Source organism: Somniosus microcephalus, chromosome 19, assembly GCF_052327205.1.
Source record: "Somniosus microcephalus isolate GS21.2 chromosome 19, FLI_Smic_1.0, whole genome shotgun sequence".
NCBI classification, from domain to species: Eukaryota; Metazoa; Chordata; class Chondrichthyes; order Squaliformes; family Somniosidae; genus Somniosus; species Somniosus microcephalus.
In genome coordinates this window covers 69,164,104-69,179,632 of record NC_141005.1, presented here as the reverse complement: position 1 = coordinate 69,179,632, position 15,529 = coordinate 69,164,104, and the positions used below count along the sequence as shown (strand labels likewise).

Here is a 15,529-nt window from a genome sequence, read left to right as displayed (position 1 = left end):
TCTGAATACCAACATTTCCAAATCTCTCCCCATTTAAAAAATATTCTGCTTTTCTATTTTTCCTACCAAAGTGAATAACTTCACATTTCTTCACATTATATTCCATTTGCCATGTTCTTGCTCACTCGACCTATCTATATTCTTTTGCAGCCTCTTTGCATCCTCCTCACATCTTACTTTCCCACCTAGCTTTGTATCGTCAGCAAACTTGGATATATTACATTTGGTCCCCTCATCCAAATCATTGATATAGATTGTGAATAGCTGAGGCACAAGCACTGATCCGTGCAGTACCTCACTAGTTACAGCTTGCCAACCTGAAAATGACCCATTTATTCCTACTCTCTGTTTTCTGTCCGTTAATCCTCAATCTATACTAATATATTACCCCCAATCCCATGAACCTTAATTTTATGTAATAACCTCTTGTATGGCACCTTATCGAAAGCTTTCTGAAAATCCAAATACACTACATCCACTGGTTCCCCCTTATCTACCCTGCTAGTTACAACCTCAAAAATCTCAATTAGATTTGTCAAACATGATTTCCCTTTCATTAATCTGTGATGATTCTGCCCAATCATATTATGGTTTTCTAAATGTCCTGTTACCACGTCCCCAATAATAGATTCTAGCATTTTCCCTACTACTGATGTCAGGCTAACTGATCTATAGTTCCTTGTTTTCTCTCTCCCTCCTTTCTTGAATAGTGGTGTTACATTTGCTACCTTCCAATCCATGGGGACTGTTCTAGAATCTAGGGAATTCTTGAAGATCAAAACCAATGCATCAACTATCTCTATAGTCATCTCTTTTAGAACCCTAGGATGTAGGCCATCAGGTCCAGGGGATTTGTCGGCTTTTAGTCCCATTAATTTCTCCAGTACTATTTCTTTACTCATTCTAATTTCATTAAGTTCCTCATTCTCAGTGAAGTGAGGAAAAGTGCCGCTGTGCGTCAGCCAGTGCACTCCACACCCTCAGTGGAAGTGGGTGCGAGGAGCCCACATACAGTATATTGCTCCACGAAAATTGTGTCTAATCAGCACTTGAGTGCTAAACCTGCTGGTGTCTGCTTTAGCACCTCCTGGCAAATTCAAATGACGGTAAATAGCAATTAGACCCAAAATTCCGTGCTTAAGCCAGATTTCTGAAAGATCAGTCAGTTGGTTATACTGACCATTTGGGTTTTTGACTAATTTTATCATTTATTGGGATTCCAGTGTATTTTTTTCCCTCTTCTGTATGAGTTTGTGATCTGCTTTCCACCAGAAAATCAATAGACAAAGAAACAGTGAAGAAAGCTTTATTAATATTTGTTCACCTCCCTAAATCCACATCGACTCAGCAGCGTTGACTTTTGTCCAGATTTTTATTGCTCTCGTGATACTCGGCCTTAGACAAGCAGATGGCTGCTATACGATCACAATTACAAATATCACGCTCACAGGGGTTATTCTTGTCTGAAAAAGATAAAATTGGTAGTTACAGTATGGTGGTTGTACCTACAGCACCACACCACAGTAAAGGCCAGACTCTTCAAATGGACTACTGTATTTAAAACATTCCCACCCACTCCTGAATGCTGTTGCTGGAGTATGGTTTCATGGGAGCCGCCATCTGGTACCTCATCATCCAAGTGACGATTCGTCATGTGTCAGCCTAGTCGGTGAGTGTTACCAGGCTATTCAATCAGCCCAGTCCTGTCCTCACCCAACTGTGCACCTACTAGTAGGTGAGAGGGTGGGGCAGGGGGGAGGGGTAGGGTATCATTGGATGATAATCCAGGAGTAAAGACCTGACCAAATTGTTACCTCCTGAGCCCCACTGGCACTGAGACCAATTACAGTAGGCTCACCGTTAATTACCCTGCTTAAGATCAGCTAACTCAGCACAGACTGGGGATCACATCTGGGACCTTCATAGTCAGAAGGGCTCGATCCCATATAGGGTATTCCAATTGCGTCACCAGGAAAACTACTTGCCAGGGATGATAGTTAGAGACCTGGGCCGTGAAATTCCCCTTCTTAGCGCCGGCATTAAAAGCCGGTTTCGGAAAAAAAATGGCGGCTGCCTTGCATCTGGCCACTTCTGGCATGGGCCACGGTGGTCGCCATTTTGGGCAGGTCAGTAGCCTGCATGCGGCGGTAGAATTCAAATGAGGCAGATCGTGGCGCACTCTGATTTGATGCATGACCTGTCATGTTGGATGTCGCCGTCCCAATCAATGCCCTTTCCTAAACACGAACGCTGCACGAGGGACCCCCCCCACCACCAGCAATATTTAAAGGGAACATCACCAACTTTCAGGTCACTTGCTTCTTGATTTCTACAGGCTCTGTGTAAGTTTGTGAAACTGTTTGGAGCTTTGAGTTTTTTAAAGTTGGTGAGGTGACAGGGAGTAGTGCCGCAAGTGGAGAAGGCCTTGCTTTTGAATTCAAGGGTTCTGGTCAGACCGCTTGCTCCCAGTCATGGGGGCTCTAGTTGCAGTCCTCCTCGCGCTGCAGCATGACAGGGAGATGGAGCAGAGGCAGCAAAAACAAGCTGCTCGGAGGGGGAGGAGGGCTCTCCGCAGGAGGCCTCACCCACCTAGGGTCTTCAGGGAGCACTTCGCCCACCTGCACTTATACCAGGAGCAGCTCCGCTTCACCAAGGAGGTGGTCACAGAATTCTGCCACCTCATGGAACCAGACCTGCAGCCTCAGAGCAGGGCGACTGTGCTGCTTGTGGCCCTCAATCTGACCGGGGCCCTGAATATTTTCACCACCGGATCCTTCCAGGCTGGAACAAACGACATAGCAAACATTTCCTAGTTCGTTGTCCATCGCTGCATCCGGGAGGTCACAGAGGCTCTGTACTCTAGGAGAAGGGACTTCACTGTCTTCTCTCTGAATAGAGAGAAGCAGAAGGAGTGTGCATGTGGCTTTACCAGGATATCGGGCTTCCCCGTGGTGCAGGTCACCATCGACTGCACACATGAGATGTTCCGTAACCACAAAGATTACCACTCACTGAATTTGAAGTTGGTGTGCGACCACGCCCAGCACATCATGATGGTTAATGCCCGGTACCCTGGCAGCAGTCATGATGCCTTCATCCTGCGCCAGTCCGCTGTACCAGCAATCTTCCAGCCACCCCGTTGAACCCGAGGGTGGCTGCTCGGAGACAAGGGGGCTATCAGCTCTACATCTGGCTGATGACTCCCCTCCACAACCACACCACTCGTGGATAGCACTCACGTAATGAGAGCCATGCTGCCACGAGGAACCTCATCAAGGAGAACATCGGGGTGTTCAAGCAATGGTTCCACTGCCTTGACCACTCGAGGGGAGCCCTCCAGTACACGCCGGAGCAAGTGCCCTACTTCGTGGTGGTCTGCTGCATCCTCCACAACTTGGGCATCATCAGGGCATAGTCCTTGCCACCACGGGTTCTGCGAACACCTCAGAAGGTGGAGGAGGAGAAGGAAGCAGGAGGAGGATGAAGAGGAGGAGGAGGATGAAGAGGAGGAGGAGGAGGATGAAGAGGAGGAGGAGGAGGAAGAGGAAGGGAAGAGGCAGGCAGCAAATCCCCGTTCCAGACGGGCTGTCCATGAGCGCATCATCAGACTTCGGTTGCAGTGAATGAAACCCCAGATCCCCGTTGCTCAACGCTTCCCCACCTTACCATCCCTCTGTCACGGAACATCACAGTGTCCTCTTGAGCACAATGCTGAAATGAAAGCCACCACAAACATTCCAAAAATAATTTATAAATGATTATTTCGAATCTTACTTAACAAAGTCAACTAATCACCCTTTTGCATTCCCTTAGTGTCTGTCTTTTGTGTTAATTTGCCTATTCTAGTGCTCCTACGCAGTGCTACCCCAGTGGCTACAGCCTGGCTGGTGGAAGGCTGCTGACTTTCCATGGGGGACACTGTAGATGGCCTTGCAGGACAACATCGAGCATCTCTGAGCCTAGAAGGCCTGGCTGTAGGCTGCACCACCTCATCATGGGCGGCAGCAGTCTGGGCTGGCTGGCTGACAGGCAACTGCAATGGCACTTGCGGAGTGGCAGTGGTGGAAGTACGAATGCTGTCATCCTGAGAGAGGACAGGAGGTTCTTGCTCCACGGAGCCACTGCCACTCCCCTGGGGCAGTGCCTCAGCATTCCTAGTCATCTGTTGGAGGACAGATTGCTGGACTGCTGTGAGACCCTGCAAACCCCTTTCAACACTGGTAAACCCAGCCACGATGGCAGTAGTCTGAGCTTGTGCGGCAGCACTCAGACGGCGGGTCACTTCCGCTTGTGCTGCAGAAGCTGCGAGATCGCCCATCACATGATTGGGTCCACAAGTGCTCTAATGGAGTTGCCCACCACTTCCATCCTGGAAATCATGGGCTCCAAGCTCCGCGCAAAGCCCCATGCAATGTTGGAGCCGGACTCCTCCATGCTCCTTGACAGTGACAACAGGCTTTCTGGCAGGCCTGCCGTTGCACCAAGCAGTTCTGTGTGCATGCTCATCACCCTTCTTCTGAAGGCTGCCCCATCAAAGTCCTCATCTGAGTCCTGTGGAGCAGAATTAGTGTGCGAACTCACCCTCCGGGGAGCTGGCACCTGCGCTACCCTTTCCCCCTGCCCTGGCTGCAGCCCACTCGTGCCCGGTGACTCAGCATGTGCAGATCCCGCCTCTATACTACCCTCTAAATTTTGTGCAGTGCCATTTTCTGAGCTGGTGCCTGGAAGTGTCAGATCGAGTGACGGTGCCTCTTCTTCTCCATCACTCTCCTCCTTGTTCTTCCCACACTGGCTAAGCTGCTGGCAGCTCTTGGGTATCTGAAAGAAGAAAGGCACAGGGGTCGGTTTGTGGTGAGGGAAGTGGGGGGAAAGCAAGATGTGCGTGCTTACATCATCAGCGGCTTGTAAGTGTGAAGAGATTGTGCGATGAAGGGGAAGTGAGATATGAGAAGAATGATTAGATGTGAGCATACCATCATCATCAATGCTTTCAAACTCATCGCTTGGCAAGGCCTCAGTGATAACCCCTCCAATTATCTGCAGTGGTCTCCTCCAGCACTGTAAGGTTGTGCAGCCGTGCTTGCCCCCAGTTGTTTGCTTCTGCTCACGCTGGTTATGCACCACCTTGGCCTGCAAGAGAAAGGGAAGTGTGTCAGTGAGTGTGGTGCAATGAGTTTGGGTGATGTGCCTGTCATGGTTGAATAACTGACATTGTGTGCAAGGTGTGAGATGTGGGTGTAAGGCTTGCAACAGTGCTAAGTGTGTGAGGGTGAGGTGAAGCTATGATAGTGAGGTATGAGTGGTGATTGCTGGAGATTGTTGATCGGTGAGTGATAGGGGTGTGGTGCATTGAGCAGTGTGTGAGGCTAGTGGTGTAGTTGGTAGGATATGGCATTTGAAATTGCATTCACTGACCTTGACCACTTGAGTGAGGTCATTAAACTTCTTGCGGCACTGTATCCAGGTCCTAACGGCAATACTGGTGACAGCTTTAGCAATCTTCTCCCACTGCCTTCTGATGGTGTGTCTCGAAGGCCTCCTGCCCCACTGCGGGTAGAGAACCTGAGTCCTTCTATATACCCCCTGATCCAAGGCCTCCAGTGCTGCATCAGAGAAGCGAGGTGCCCTTTCTCTCCCCTGTTGTGCCATTGCTGCAGCTACAGTGACAATGATGTACTTCTGCAACAAAGCACCTCCCCTTTAAGAAGTGCAGAGAGCCTTTCACTCTGCAGGCAAACTTAATTTGGACAGCAGATTGCACAGGATATTCGGTCCCCTTGTTAAGCGCTGAGCCAACCTGCAGCGCGTTTACATAGAAATATAGAAGATAGGAGCAGGAGTCGGCCATTCGGCCTCTCAAGCCTGCTCCGCCATTCAATGAGATCATGGCTGATAATCCAAATTCAGTACCCTGGCCCTGCTTTCTCTCCATATCCCTTGATCCCTTTAGCCTTAAGAAATATATCTTCTTGAATATATTTAATGAATTGGCCTCAACTGCCTTTTGTGGTAGAGAATTCCACAGGTTCACCACTCTCTGGGTGAAGAAATTCCTCCTCATCTCTGTCCTAAATGGCTTACCCCTTATCTTTAGACTGTGGCCCCTGGTTCTGGACTCCCCGGCCATCGGGAACATCCTTCCTGCATCAAGTCTGTCTAGTCCTGTTAGAATTTTATAAGTTTCAATGAGATCCCCTCTCATTCTTCTAAACTCCAGCGAATATAAGCCCAATCGGCCCAATCTCTCCTCATACGTCATTCCTGCCATCCCAGGTATCAGTGCTGGTGAATCTTCGCTGCACTCCCTCCATGGCAAGAACATCCTTCCTCAGATAAGGCGACCAAAACTGCACACAGTACTCAAGGTGTGGTCTCACCAAGGCCCTGTACAACTGCAGCAAGACATCCTTGCTCCTGTACTCGAATTCTCTCGCTATGAAGGCCAACCTACCATTTGCCTTCTTAACCGCCTGCTGCCCCTGCATGCTTACCTTCAGCGATTGGTGCACATTTTAGTGCTGAGAATACATAGCATTTGGAGGTTGATATCTGGTATTTAGCAGTACTGGGGAAGAGGTGGAGTTTAGCTGTACTGGGGGAAGGACAGTCCTGCACTTGTTAGCAGTGGGGGGGGCGGCCCTGGGCTTTGGTGGCACTGCAGTGAGGATGCTGGGAGTTGGCAGCATGGAGGGGTTATTTAGTCAAGCATCACTGTGGAAGGGAAACTGAGGCTCGGCAGAACATGGGACTCGAATATGGGATTTGGTTCACTGATGGATTCCTGATGGCCATCACCATTGAAGGGAGGGAAACAGCATTTCTTGAGAGCACTGGGCTGGGGTGGGGTCCTGAATTAGGCAGCCATAGTCTATCATTTTCTAAGAGATCTCTGCAAACATTGAAATTGGTGTTTCATGATTGGTTCCTGGAATTGTAGCTCTGTGCCATTCCCTCTCAGTCTGTATGCCTCTTTTCCTTTCTCTCTCTGTCTCACAGCTGTGAGACAATGTAAACATTCTAATTAATATCAATAATGCACTGGTGCTAAGTAAAGGCCTCTACTTGTTTTCAAAATTCAACTCATTAGTATTTTTTTTAAAGAGCTGAAATTAAGGCTGAGGAGATACACTCTGGACTGGATTTTCCCAGCCCTGAGGAGGCGGGATTGGAGGTGGGACTGCTGGGAAAATGGGAAAAATTGGGAGCGGGTCCCGAAACCCCCTCCCAACCCACCTCCAAACCATCTTCCCGGGAGGCGGGTCCCCGACTCACGCAAGGACCCGTTTCCTAGCAGCAGGAAGGGGATTAGAGCCAATGAACTGCCTGTTAACAGGTAGTTAACAGGCAGTTAGGAGGCTTTTCCCCATTTTCAGTCTGCTGATGCAGCCTTCCCAACGACGGGAAACCCCGCCAGGATCAGCGAGGTGAGCTGTGAGTCTGCTACAGTGTAAGTGTGCAAATGACAGCTGCAGAGGTAGTGTGATGGGTGCAGTGGTGCACAGGTAAGTATGACAGGTGAGAGAATGTAGTGAGAAATATTTTTATTCTGTTTATATGTATCTGTAGGTGACAAGATTTGATGTTTCTGTGAAGCCTCACCTGATCAGGAGAATTGACAGATGGCTTCTGCAATCTCACATACAACTGCCATCTGTTTTCTCCTAAGGAGAGAGTCATTGGTGAGCCTGGGCGCAAGGGCTCACCTTTGGACAGTGTTTGTCAGTGTTTGACAGCACCTCAATTCATCTGTCAAAAAATTATGGGGCCTGTCACTTTAACAAAACCGGCAGATGAAGCGTCATGCACTGACGTCATCTAACACCGGCTTTCCCTTAATTGGCTGGCAAGCCCGCAAGGCGGGCTTAACAAGGCTAATTGAGGGAAAAAAGCGTCAGTTCCTCAGACGTCGCCAGGGGCAGGACTAGAACCCGGAAACCAGCAGTCCCGCCCTCAACGCGCCTCTTCAGGTAAGATCCTGGCCTCTGTCTCTCAGCTAAATACACTTTCTACTGTTTATAAAGCTCTTGTAATTCGAAACCAACAAAAGCTGCAACAGATGTATAATCAGTACAGTTTGTAATAATGATTTATCTGTCTTTTACACACATGCACACAGCTTCTCTGATTTAAAAGAGCTCTATATAAATTTTACTTGAATAAAGCTTCCAAAATCTGTCCTCTAACTTTTCTTCCAATAATTTTTGAAGAACAATCAAAACAAATTTAGTCCAGGACTGAGGCATTCCACAAATTGGCTACCTGAACACTACTGATGCATTTTGGGAAATGGTCTGAATGGGAAAATCCCGGTAACTGTAGTTGCTCCTAATGGTCAATTCGAGGACAATTGTAGCTGCTTGTAAATTTCAGACTGCAGGTCGAAAAACCCAGCATCAAATACTTAGGAATTGCTTAGAGAGGCTCAGATCACCTCCTTCTTGAATCATCAAATCATAGCATGTTACAGCACAGGAACAGAACATTCTGCCCATCGAATCTAAATTGCCAGCCTTCACCACCTGAGTCACCTAGTCTAGCCCTATGTTCCTGCTCACTCCTCATACCCTGTAATATTCCCGATTTTCAAGCAACTGTATAACTCCCATTTAGAAGAATGTATGGACTTTGCTTCCACATGACTTGTGGCCGACAAATCCACATTTTAACCATCATCCGAGTGAAGATTTTTTTCTAACTTCCCCTTTAATATTTTAGCGGGATAATTCTTATTCTAGACTTCCCAATAATTTCCCCAGGATAATGGAGAGAAAAACTAACATTTGAAAAATACGTGTATCCTGCAAGTGAGAGAGGGTTTGGGAAAAGGCAAATGATTTGTTTTTTCTTTTAATGTTGAAGTTATAAAAACAATTTGATGGGATATTTATTTCCCATCCATTTCTTTAATGGTCAATTTATGGTAGGTACTCACCTCAACTTAGTCACCAGGGCAAAACAAAACAGGAATATTGGTACTGAATGTTGTGGGAAAGTGTATAATTGGGCTCCACGTGCGAGGACTGCACATTTGCAGTAGTGATAGGCTGAGATAGACAGATTTTTGAGCAACACAGGAGTCAAGGGTTATGGGGAGCGGGCAGGAAAGTGGAGTTGAAGCCAAAATCGGATCAGCCATGATCTCATTAAATGGCGGAGCAGGCTCGAGGGGCCGAATGGCCTACTCCTGCTCCTATTTCTTATGTTCTTATGTTCTTCTCAAGGCAATCGGGGACGAATAATAAATGTGGCCTTGCCTGCGTTGCCCATACCCCGAGGAAAAAATTGTTTAAAAAATGGGTTAAAAGATGTGGTGCCGTAACACGCTCTGCCCTTGCTAAGATCTTGTTTATCCGTTCTTCAACATGTGCACATCGCTAAAGATTTTTAATGCTAAATTCTACAGCTGTGACAGGATCGGATACTTACTGCTGCAGGAGATCGTTTTGTCAGAGCAAGAGTAGGAATAAAGTTCAATGTAGGGGCTGTCTATGTAAGCCCTGCAGTAAGCAGATCTTGCATGTCTGTAGCATCGATCGTGATTATAGCAGCACCTATAAAGGGGGGGGAAAAGTGAATGAATGAGGTGTTAGTGACAGAGGAGTGAACAGCTGCAAGCTGATTGGCTCAATGTGTCCGGTAATTGACAATGGCTTAGCTCTGTCACACTCTGATGATGTCATCATCATGATGTAACTAGGTGACCACAGGTACCTGAGGAGGGGTCTGCACCTCGTTTTTTCTGCTTTCATGAGCACTGACATTTTGAATATTTCCAGGTTGCACTACAGTGTTCCCACAGCCACACACTGTTCAAGAGGGCTGTATGATGACCTAAGGAAATGTCTGTCTTTCATTCTTTAACCCAGCGTATGAAATAAAGAACTTGCATTTATATAGCACCTTTCATGATCTCAGGACGTCCCAAAGCATTTTACAGACACTGTTGTAGTGTAGGAAATGCAGCAGCCAATTTGCACACAGCAAGATCCCACCAACAGCAATGTGACAATGACCAGATAAATCACGTCGTGATTTTGGTTGAGGGATAAATATTGGCCAGGACACCGAGAGGAATTCCCCTGCTCTCCACCTCTCTCTCTCCTCCTTTAAAATGCTCTTTGACCAAGCTTTTGGTCACCTGTCCTATTAAACCTGTCCTTGGGTGGCTCAGTGTCAAATTTTGTCTGATGACACTCCTGTGAAGCACCTTGGGATGCTTTACTATGTTAAAGGCGCTATATAAATGCAAGCCGTTGTTGCTTATGCAGTTTCTCTCGAGCTTCTGCCAATCTCCTGCACAAGTTGCCGCAGGAGATTGGGAAAAATCCCCGCGGAGGTTTAGGGGCCCAGAGTTGAAATGGAAGCTATCTTTCCTCAAAATTCAATCGGGGGATGTGGCTGTTGCTGGTAAGGCTAGCATTTGTTGCCCATCCCTAATTGTCCTTGAGAAGGTGGCGGTGAGCTGTCTTCTTAATTTGCTGCAATCTGTGTGGTGAAGTTTTTTTTTGTTGCAGTTTGCTACAACTGAGTGGCCTGCTAGGCCATTTCAGAGGGCTGTGGGCTTGGAGTCACATATAGGCTGGACCAGATGGGGTTCTGCCAACAATCCAGTAGTTTCATGGTCACCATTACTGATACTAGCTTTTTATTCAAGATGTATTTAATTAACTGAGTTTAAATTTGCCAGCTGTCGTGGTGGTATTTGAACTTCATGGCCCCGATTTTCGGCTTGTGTGGGAAATGGTCGGGTTTCCCCGAATGTGGGGTTCTGACACACATAAAAAAGTGTCAGCCAGCTCCACGCAATTTTCCCTCAATTGGCCAATTAATTCCCAGCATGTGGGAAGCCTTGCTAATTGTCCAATTCGAGTCAGAAATCCCCACAGTATGATGTCATCATTCGTGGTGCTTTCAAGGTCCGTAGCAAGCACTGCATCCTCTGAAGGCTTCCAAACGAACCATACAGGATGGCAGAGGAGCCTGCAGCAGCTGTAGCCAGTGCCAGACCCCGAGCTGCCTTCAAAATCGACGAGGCTTCACTGCAGGCATTATTGGATGGGGTTAGGACCCACAGGGAGGTCCTCTTCCCTAGGTCAGGGAGGAAGAGGCCTCCCACTGAGACCAATGCTGCATGGATGCAGGTGTCAGCAGATGCCAACTTGCTGGGAGTCACCAGAAGAACCTTGGCATTACATCTCTAACTCCTTCCTTAACTCCCCTACAGTACCATCCAGAGCCCCCGTCCTCACTGTGGAGGAGGAAGAGGCTGTGCAGCCAGACTCCTCAGAGGAAGCTCCAACCTCTGAGGGTGCAGCGTCAGCAGAAGTAAGTGCACCCAGCATCAGCGCTGACACTCACACCTTGGGGGGACCTTCGGGACATAGAGTAGTGTTGTCACCTGGTGTTTCACAGCTCACAAGTGAGCCTCAGCAGATTCTGGAGACAGGGACAGCAGTGCAGAGTCCTCGTCGGCGGGCGCAGGACTCTGCCAGCTCAGCTCAGCTGCGCTGCATGTCGACCCTCTGCCTCTGGGTCCATTTGCAAGAGAAGAGGTGATGGATCTCCATGCACAGATGCAGGAGTCTCTGGCAGGTTTTGTCTCCAGGGTCGCTGCAAGTGTGGAGCGAATGGAGGAGTCCATAGCGACCATGAGCAGAGCCTTTGTGGAGTCATTGGCGCATGAATGCATCACCATGGAAAGGTTGGCAACCTCCATGGAGGAGATAACTCACCAGGGTACGGAAAACATGGTGAGTGCTCATAAGAGAATGACATCTCTTGAGGAGCGTTGGCCATCAGTTGAACAGAGAAACCAGATCTTCATGGAAGTCCTTCTGAGTAGGACTGCCAGTGCAGAAATGGGTCCCCATGGCCCCCTAAAGCGCAGCAAGGTGCTCTCAAGCCACTTCCAAGCACTGGCCCCTTCCGGCCTGTGCAGCTTCAGGTGAGTGAGCAGCAGCCTGGTGCTCCTGGTGCTCATCATGCTGTTCCTGGTTCTGCTGCTGCCGCCTCTGCTGCTGGAGATCCTCTAATGGCAAGAAGGGAAGGAAAAAAAGGCGTCCCATGCTTCTCGTAGATGCCTCCACTGAGGAAGCGCTGAGTGAGGGTGGCGAGAGGGGCTTCCCAGGAGATCACATTGGAGAAGTGTGTGAGGCTCCAACCTTCCACAGCTGTGCCTAAGCCTTGAAGAAGTAGCCCCAAGCCTTCAGCAACAAGGTCCTTCAACATACAAGTGCTGTCCCTCTAAATCGCAGCTTCTCCATTGACCTGCAGCTGACAGCTAGCAAGCCGGCAAGCTTCACGCCAGCTCTCAGCAGCGGGGTTCCCCGCAGGTGGGTTTCATGTGGGGAAAGCCCCAAAGTCGCAACGGCCAGGAAAATCTACCTCAACGAGGTAATTATTGGTAATTAGTGTGCCGACGACCAGTCCCGCCAGCGGCGGCCAGGACTGAAGCGGGGTGCGGGGAAACGGCAGTCTGAAAGGCGGACGGGGCGGGGAACCAGGCGGGGGGGGTCCCGACCCAGTTTTTCGCCGATTTTCGGCCCCCGGCCGCATGAAAAGCCGCCCGACGGCGGCCAGAAAATCGGGGCCTAGGTGTAGGAAACCTGGTGACCTAGAAACACCTGCTCATGGATGGTCAAAGAACTCGGACTTCAAAGGTCTTTGGACTATTTAAGCTTTGGCAATCCCCTAATTTCTTCAGTTCTGGCTGGAGATCCAAACCCCATGGGTGCACTGGAAATTTATGCCATCCATCTACAACAACACATTTTAAAGGCCTTTGAAAGGTGGCTTCATCCAAAAGTCCTGTCACTTAATAAACTTTGTTAAAAGGATATTTTAACCCCTTGTAGACTGATTCTATTTCTTGTCTTTATGTATTGTACTCTCAGTCTCTTGCATGTGATCCACAGCTTCTGTGTATTATTTAATCTGTAAGTAAATTCGGGCTGTGAAGTTTAGCCCATATGCAGTGTGGTATTTTCCACCTTTTGAACAAATCATAAAGATGTGGTCAATACCACAATTAGAGACTAATTGATAATTTCTGGCACACTGTCACACTCACTGGTATAAGGGGACACGTTTCAGCTCGTAGGTGACCCTGTCTGCTTATAAAAATAGCCTCGTGGCCATGAGCGCAAAGAGGAAAGTATTGGGAGTCGGCTGGAACTGTAACAAGGCACGTGGTTGAAAGAAAAGTTGAGAAGCCAAGCGAATTGAATTGAAAATCTGTCACTGAAAGTGAGGAATAGCGATGCGAAAATTATGCAGAGTTGATCGTTTTCAGATTGTGCAGGGAGTCATGAAAAAGTGTGGTTGCAGAGGAATGAGAAGTGTTAGAAGGGAGTAAGGAGACAGGAGATTGCCAGTAGCAGTAATTGCTATCAAAATGCATGTTTCAGCCTTTCCTTATGTGGGATAAAAGGCTTATTTCCTTCTTGTTAAGGTGCTAAGCTCTGATTATCATGGCTGACCTCTTACGTTGCAGAGTGGTAAGTCTCGTGGTGTTACTGTCACTACTCTCCTAACTCTTCTTACATTGAGCAGTTTGCATAAATGTTCCTCCATTAAAGGCCTTAAGGAACAATACCCAAAGACTTCATAGAGTTCCCACAGAGCTCATGAAGTGCAATCAACATGACTTGAGAAGCAGTAAGTGGTGTCTTATAAATCTACTAGAATTCTTTGAGGAAGTAACCGGATTATTAAATCAGAAAGTATAGATTTTAGAGGAGAGGTGATAAAATTCTCCATTTGAGAATTTTAAAGTTGATTAAAGTTTATGAAATTGGTGGCAACAACAACTTCGGGATGCAGTGTAAAACCAGGCATACTGGCTGACAAAGGGAAAGCTGCCGGACCCACCTGGGAAATCCTAGCCCAGTCCAAAAGATTTTTTTTTTAAGTTTTAAGGGAGCTTTGGAGGCACCTAAATGTTACTTCTGGGGGGGTTGCAGGGGGTGGGGGAGATTTTAGCAGAGCAATACAAAATTAATTCAACAGCCCCACTTTCCAGCTTGGCTTCCCAGCTTTGGGAGGCAGGAGTTTCTCATCAACCTGACCTTCTGTTCCAGTGAAATAAATATAGGCCGTGATCACACCAGCCAGCAACCCATGTGTTAGAGACTGTCAAGTATTGGCATTAACTGACGTACCTGTCCAAATCGTCAACCCATACATCAGAACCACCAAATCCACAGTTACATCCATAATTATTGTAATCCAGGATGGGATCACTGTCTGAATTTACACACTTAATCATCCCCCTGAACTGCCAGATGGCGTAAGATGAAATGGTGGCACTTGCAGCAGCTGTGGAGAGACACACAGTAAATATTACTTTCAAGAAATATTGGCAGCTGTTCATCTTTGTTTTGGCAACCCAGCACTTTTTGAATCGTTCAAATTTAGAGTCACGTTTGGGGCTTTAATTCAGTGGATCTCCTTGAGCAGTGATTGAAAATTCGTTTCAGTTTTTTTTCCTGGGGTGAACAAAGATGAATTGTAGAAAGTACATTTTCTCATCAGATAGAGCGAGATCTTCAAGAGAGGTCGCACTGAATTGCATGTTAGGCCTCAAGTGAGAACATGCAGCCTGCTGTGGCGTACCGATCACAGAACGGACACAATCCGCTTTCCGGTCCGTAGACTATAAATCAGGCGTCATGCCTTTAAGAAGGATCACACCTTTAAGAAACTCGATCTGCAACATAGTTAAGCCCAGAGCGGGGGAGGAGCAGTCGAAGCTGTGCACTGATGAAAGAGAGTTGTACTTTGTGTAGTCTCTGACTCCATTTTGTGTTCAGCATGCAGCCTCAACAATTAAACCTTTTCTGTTGAACCTCTCCGAGTTCAGTATTTTTTGCTAGGAGTACGTAGACTCCTACATTGGTGACCCCGACGCTCAGGACGACTCCTAAGCGTAACCATGGCTGACACAAACGCAGTTTCTGTGAAGCTGCCGGAGTTCTGGGAGAACCTGGCCACCGCCTGGTTCCTTCAAGCCGAATCGCAATTCCGACTCCGCGGCATCACCGCCGACGCAACGATGTATGACTACCTCCTCGCCTCCCTGGGCAGCTCCACAATCACGAAAGCCTGGACAACACTACAAAACCCTCCGGAGGAAGGCAAGTACGCACATCTCAAGGCCGCGCTCATTAAAAAATTCACAGCCTCCCAATTCGTGCGCAACTGCCACCTCCTCGACCTCCCGGGCCTCGGTGACTCCACGCCGTCAGACTTGCTCTCACACATGCTTGCTCTGACCGACGAGAAACCACCCGGCTCCCTCTTCCGCACGCTCTTTATCCGCCTGGCGATCGTGGCGTCCAGCCTTACGGACCTCGAGGCCCTGGCCGACGAAGCCGATAAGCTCCTGTCTGCCAGCTCCAACCACGCCGTCACCCCCGACCTGGCCTCCGCAGCGTCAGCGCGCGCTCCACCCTCTGTCGCGCGGCCACACAGCTCAGCCACGAGGCCCCCCAGGCCCCCACGTCCCCCAAGCCCTCCGACCCAGGACTAC

At 48.3% G+C, this 15,529-nt stretch overlaps 1 protein-coding gene across 1 annotated transcript; it reads right to left on the bottom strand.

Moving 5' to 3' along the window:
- Positions 1-1,309: 1,309 nt before the first annotated feature.
- LOC147104609 (phospholipase A2, minor isoenzyme-like) lies at positions 1,310-14,395 on the bottom strand. The gene is made up of 3 exons (XM_085962163.1): positions 14,160-14,395; positions 9,427-9,551; positions 1,310-1,463 (listed from the first exon to the last, which is right to left on the bottom strand). Exons 1-3 carry the CDS (start codon positions 14,369-14,371, stop codon positions 1,345-1,347), a joined length of 456 nt encoding a protein of 151 aa, XP_085818289.1. The 5' UTR covers positions 14,372-14,395; the 3' UTR covers positions 1,310-1,344.
- Between the last annotated feature and the right edge of the window lie 1,134 nt (positions 14,396-15,529).